A 6,841-nucleotide genomic window follows, 5' to 3' on the forward strand; every position below is an offset into this window, starting at 1 on the left:
ATTTCTTGACTGCTGCTTCCACGAGTGAGGAGCCTAGTAAAATAAGATACTTGAAAACTTCAATCTTTTATCCATTTACCATGATGCTGCATATGACTCATTATAGAGATTTTAATTTTTTTAATGTTAAATTATAAGCTGGATTACTGGTGGCTATACTCTTTGGTCGTCATTGAGTGGTTGTAAACTTTCCCAAATAAATTTTTATACAGGAAAAAACCTTTTCCTAGAATTATCATAATCAAACGTATAATGATTGAATTTTTTAAAATTACTAATTATTGTTTAAAACATACTCCAACTCTAGGTTTATAAAATAGAATATTTTTCTATAGAAGAGCTTATTTCTGACAGATCTTATACAGATTCAAAGAAGCAACATTTTGTTCATGGGATTGCCTATAGATGTAAAAGCATTTTGTCATTGGAAGTTATTTACTGATAAACAAATTCGGATAAAAATGGTAGCCTTCTTGAATTTTTGTTACATGTTTTTCAGGAGTTTTTTGGCTCATGGATTGATGAACCTATAGAGACAGCAAGTAGAATAGGGTTCCTGGTTTTCTGAGATGAAATCTATAGAGGAGCAGAAAACCTCATGTTTCTTCCAAAGCGGCCTGGTGGTTTCCCAACTGCTGACCTTGAAGTTAGCAACCCCACACACAACCCACTTTTCGGTCAGGCTCCTACTCAGTAATTGTGAACTGTGATTCTTATTTGAATCCCTAGGCAGTGAAAACAGCTTACATTCTTAGATGCTAACACAGGGTGAAAGCTAGAGGCCATCCAGAGGGTCCTCTAAGAATGACCTGATGATCAACTGATGTAACTAGTTATTGAAAGCCCTACGGAGCACAGGTCCACCCAACACATGTGGAGAAGGGGAGATTATTATCATCGGTAGGACCGGCCCTCATTAAACCCACATCTTCAACATTTCTCATTTTATAAGAAGTAAATATACTAATAAAACTTGATTTCACTCATTTAATTTTCCTTCCAATTTCTTCTCAGATAAAACAGCATGTTCAGTTAGCATCTTTTCACCTTTATACTTGTTTATCTTATTCTCCCTTCCAGTTTAGTTATCTGGAAACAGAAGCCTTTCACATCCACCTCCTCGCCCAGCCAGTCTGATTGCTCCTGCCCCTGTTCTTCCACCAGGCTTCCTTCGTTGACTCTCAAGTCTCAAGTTAGACTGCAGTAGTATTTGCTTGCATTTCTGATGCTATGTTGTTGTGTACTTTTAAAGGACAGATCTTCTTTTAAGGTTATCCTTAGACCCTAGCATCATATTTGACACAAAGGTGCCCCCAAATAAATACCTGTAAATGACAGTAAAGGAAAGACACGTTGGAGAGAATCCGGGTGTCTTCTCATTGCCTTGCTGAGTGCTGTTTTTCACACTCATCTACTCACTCGGAGGACCACCATACAAACTTATCGTATGAACCCTACCTGGTTTTGAAATCTCAGTTCAAATCTCCACATCTGTCACGCCTTAGTGAAAGGTGAGCTCCAGAAACTTTAAGCACTTGTTTTATGAATGATGTCTGGAATTCAGTGTGCCACACTTGTACTTTTTGGTTCATGAGCTATGTCTAGACTCTCCAGTAAGACTGAACTATATTTTTTATGTGATAGATTGAGTTTTATGGGAGTATATCTCCTCTCTTTTTATGAACAAGAAGTGACTTCATAAATTTCCCTTTTCCAGTTGAAATTGCAGGCATTGGCCATGCCACAGAAAAGCTCACTGACCCTTACAGCATTCATAGTATCGGTCTCTTTTGCAACAATTCAGTTGAGACAGAAAAATTATTTGGAACTAGTTAAAAGCATAGCAGGAAAGTAATATTTCCACCCCCGAGACTTGAGCTTTAACAGTTTTCATCAAAAACTATCGAGGCTTCTCAGAGTCTTCTTTGCAGGTGTGTTCTGCACCCATTTAAAGATTCAAATTGGTGGTTCAACCAATGAGCTTACAAGCTCTCTGTACTTACCAATAATCATTTCTATCAACCATGATATCAATAACAACAGTCAAAAGAAAAGAGTACAAACTTAGTACATCCAGATCCTAAACTCAATTCTTAAAAGTGGAGTTCAATTCTTTTCTTCCCTTACTTTTTATTAAATAATTTCATTGGGGCCTCCACCTAGTGTCTTGAGTGCTCAGGACATTCTAAGGGGGTGGTTCTCAACCTTCCTAATGCTGCGACCCTTTCATGCAGTTCTTCATGTTGTGGTGACCCCAATCATAACATTATTTTCATTCTACTTCATAACTAATTTTGCTACTCTTATGAATCATCATATAAACATCTCATATGCAGGGGGCATTTTCATTGTTACCAATTGAACATAATTAAAGCATAGTGATTCATCACAAAAATAATATATAATTATATATTGTGAAATATTTATTTCTAATTACAAATAAATGAAATTTTGTCTTGAAAAAACTATAGAGCTCATGAGGGAAGGGGGAGCGGGGAGGGAGGGGAAAAATGAGAACCTAATGTAGGGGGTTTAAGTGGAGAGAAAATGTTTTGAGAATGATGTACAAATGCGCTTTACACAATTGATGTGTGTATGGATTGCGATAACAGTTGTATGACCCCCTAATAAAATGTTTAAAAAAAGAAAGAAAGAAAAAACTATAGAGGCTTGTTGAATAACCTTGTTTAAATATTATAACTTTTCTGTGTGCTAATGGAGATTATTTATAGAAAAGTTTTCATATTTCCCAAGTATTATAAATATTTCAAAATGGTGTTTTTGAATTTATTGTTTTAATATAAATGGTAACAGAAATTGTTATACACGTCGCTGATCAAGGAATCACTTTCTTTATCCACCTACCACCCAATACTGAGCAATTAGCTTAGAGCTTTTGAAATTAATTCATTTAATTTGTATATACATGGGACATGCTTCTTGAGGAGTGATGATTTTGTTCTTCAGTGCTTGTTTCCATTACATGTCCATTTTGTACAAAGGCCAGTTTATCACCAAGTTTAATTTATTGGTATGGTTTGAGGGAGGACTATTGTGAGGAGGCTCGGACTAGGGTTTTATTGATCAAGAAGATGTGTAACTCTTTAATCAACTTACTATTTATTTGAAATATTAAAGTGAAAACAGTGTCCTCAGATCATAAAATTTTTTTTAATTGAAAATTTAATCAATCTTACAATGGTGGCAGACTTAAGAGTTATGCTTGATGATGTAACTTTGTGAATTTAACAACAATCCTCTTCCTTCTTCAAACAATACCATAGTGCATGATATTTACCAGTTAACAGAGGACACAAAATATTCAATAAACATTATCTTTAAAATGTACTGCTAAACATATTCCTCATTACCATCCTGGGATTGGTACCAGAATTAAATTCAAATCTCAATTCATATTCACAAAAATATTTTCAAATCCTAAAAGGTAAACTGAGTAATTGGGTTCATGGCAATTCTATTTTTATTCACAGATATTGCCTCAGAGGTAGCAATTACTGCTCCAGGAGCTAGTAACCATAGAAACAGCTCAACCGGCCCAACACCTGATTGTTCACCGCCATCCCCCGACACTGCCCTCAAAAATATTGTCAAAGTTATCCGACCCCAGGTAAGTGTTCAGAAAGACATCGTCCGCACTACACTGTTTTGTTTTTGAATCGTTGCATCTTCACCATGTAAGTGCAGCTCCTAGACTGGATTTTGATATGACTTGTAGATTAAAATAAGAGACTCAAGAAAATATTTGCTTTCTCTGGAGTTGATGATGGACATTAAAATCGATAAGGTTCTGGAACACTTCATCCGTGCATGACTGGAACAAATATTTGAAGCTTAGAAAAATGGGTGTTTGGTATTCTTTCCCTCCCTCCACATCAATCTCTGCCAGTTACTGAGCTGCCGTATTTCCTGGTGCAGTCTGCTCTGTTTGTCCTCATTTCTATGGACATGCTATGTTACTTGTGGTTCCTCCTCTATATCGTTCCCTCCGTTATTTTCATATATGTTCTTTAAATTTGCTATTCCTCACCATGGCTAGCTAATTTCCCCACTCAGGAGTTCAAGTGCCTCTAGCTAGTCTCTCCTTACCCTTTGTTCTAGCCCCACCCCCACCCTTTGCCACTTCTCTATATGGTTTCTATCTCTTCCCCCTTCCCTTACAGTTGGATTTCCCAGTAGGCGGTTTGCAGGCAAGCTTTAGAAATATCCTTGGGACAAGCTGTTCTGTGATATTTTATTGCAAATAGCACTCATGAAGCTGTTTACAGTATATTTTTGCCAACAGATGGACCCAGAACGTGGAATTGGTGGTGTTCTCAATCTGGTTCCCTCTGAATGGTCCTCATAAAATTCAGGAGAGGGGAATTCAGATCCAATCAGCTCCATTCATCATCAACTTAGATAGGTAGTATGAACACATCTTGTCAGCCACCTGTTGTCCTAATGGGTTTTTCAAGATGGTTTTGGTCTAAATGAGCAAGAATTTACTTAATATATTTAATATGACTTATTTTAAATTATTTTTATTGATCAGTATCCTTATCAATAAAATGCCATTTAAACTATATATATCCATTATAGTATATAGAATGTTGTAAAATAAATTATTTCATTTTCCCTTCAACAATTCAAAGAGAATTTACCATCCAGCATTAATGTACCAAATTATATTGGCACACCAAGAGATAAATGGCTCAAAAGCTGTGTAATTTCCTTCTCTTTCTGGAGTCTAAGAGTTGGCTAATCCATTCCTCTTCAGAGGTTTAGAAAAAAATATCATGATATATGCAATTGGACATATCTTTATGAAGGTGCAACTTAAAAATTAGAGGTCTTTCAAATGAAGGCAATTTTCCATAAACACGCTCTCAGCCATCAAGCTGATTCTGACCCACAGAGATCCTATAGGACAGGGCAGAACTGCCTCTGTAGGTTTCTGCAGCTGTCAGTCTTAATGGAGCAGAGAACCTCAACCTTCTGCTGAACGACTGGTGTCGCAACATGTGGCGGGAGGAAATGTTCTCAAAAACTTCTTCTTCCCTTGAAAGCAACTTTATTATAGCTCATACACTGCACAAAACTAGATTAGATGTTGAGCTTTATCATTTGTTGTAAAGGCATTTGTCCAATCATTATGTAATTGCTACATTTCCAACATTTAGAGCTAGTTAGGTTAGATCTTGTCCAATACAAGTTAATAAGATCCATCACTTAGCATGTTCTTTTTATGCCAAGATAAATTATGTAATGAAATAGTTGCTTATTCAAAGAATGAAATATAGTTCTCTTTTGCATTTCTCTAGTGAAATTCCTACACTTGATTGAATTAAAGAATCACTATTCCGTAAATCCTTGTATAATTTTTAGTCTAGTTTAGTTTAGCTCATTTTGGTAATCTTTGAAGAAAATGAGAGATGATATTAAAGTTAAAATAAATCCATCTTCACTCCATTTCCTGGCTGTGAATTATGTTTATGAAGGTAACTGATACCGCCTTCCTGCCTTAGATGTTATAGTTACGATTTAGAGACGGAAAAAATAACCAAGTTAGATAGTCAAGAAATTCAGGATGATGGCATTTAAATTAGAACCAATGTAGCCTGTAAGTGCAATGTAACTGAACAACAACAGTTAAGGTATATAATTGGGAGAGACTATAACCTCAATTGAACTACTATTCTTTGTGCCCCTGAGACTTTGGGGTATTGCTTATTCCTGCTTATGAATTCTGGTCCTCTGGGGCTTTGTATTCATTGTGGGAAAGAGGGCGTCAAAGACTAAGGAGGAAGTAATTGTGAGGGAGGATTGGATTAGGGCATGTGGTTTGAGGAAAAGGAGAGGAGAGGGTATGGCTGAAGGACAGAAGGAGAGGTTCTGGACTCCCTGCTGTTCTCCCAAATCACAGGTGTGTCAGAGATTGATATTTGTTGAGAGCTACTGCTGCACAGAAAAGATAATTATTGGTTAGCTTATATAAAAACCTGTATTTTGATCACAGTTTTAATTCTTTAAAATGTTTGCTAATTCTGGCTTCCTGTCTGGCAAAGCCAGAAAAGTAGATAGAGTGAGACTGAATTCTGGGAACTCAGGCACTTTTTTTACAGTTACTAATTGGAAATTAACAGTACAATTGAAAAGATAATTTTACTCTAAAACAGATGATGAACCTAGAAATTAAAAATATACATGTAACCCTTACTCATGAATTTCCATTTCTTTACTTGAACATGCTTTGATGTTTTCAGTGTTGATTGAGGGAAGAATGATATTAAATAAGTGGGGCAGAGGCAGTTTAATTTTACTCATTGCCAGTAGGTATTTCATAGATAGAGTGAAAAGCATTGGTTATTTCCCCTTTACTTCAAGTATCCCTTGATCTGGTATATTTCCTGTTAATTTATGTTTAAATGGGGAAACTTTTATAAACAAAGTGTTCTTATTTTTAATAAGAAACAGGACTGATTACACGTCTCTGATTACTGTGGCCATTCATTGAAATCTACAGACTTTTCAATACTTTGTTGACTTTGTCTGGTTTGCCATATTTAATAACTGATGTAGGTTCTGTATTCTGTGTTTGATCTCTTCAGTTTTGCTTCTCTGGGTTCTTTCATGTCTTAATTTTTCCCAGATGGTGGAACATTCTAATTTCAATGCATAATGACTGAAATATTTATACACTACTGGTTTCTCTTTGTTTCTTTTTTTTTAAATCAATTTATTGGGGCTCATACCATTCATCACAATACATAGATCAATTGTGTAAAGCACATCTATACATTTGTTGCCCTCATTATTCCCAAAATTCGCTTTCCTCTTGGGT

At 35.9% G+C, this 6,841-nt stretch overlaps 1 protein-coding gene across 1 annotated transcript in view; it reads left to right on the forward strand.

Moving 5' to 3' along the window:
• The window catches only part of ANKS1B (ankyrin repeat and sterile alpha motif domain containing 1B), a 1,383,364-nt gene that overhangs the window by 550,371 nt on the left and 826,152 nt on the right, over nucleotides 1-6,841 (forward strand). The window contains exon 10 of the mRNA XM_030886113.2: nucleotides 3,492-3,628. Within this exon, the coding sequence (XP_030741973.1) occupies nucleotides 3,492-3,628 (137 nt within the window). The remainder of the gene's footprint in view (nucleotides 1-3,491; nucleotides 3,629-6,841) is intronic.

Source organism: Echinops telfairi, unplaced genomic scaffold, assembly GCF_000313985.2.
Source record: "Echinops telfairi isolate 266 unplaced genomic scaffold, ASM31398v2 ScPeMD7_2;HRSCAF=8, whole genome shotgun sequence".
Lineage (NCBI taxonomy): Eukaryota > Metazoa > Chordata > Mammalia > Afrosoricida > Tenrecidae > Echinops > Echinops telfairi.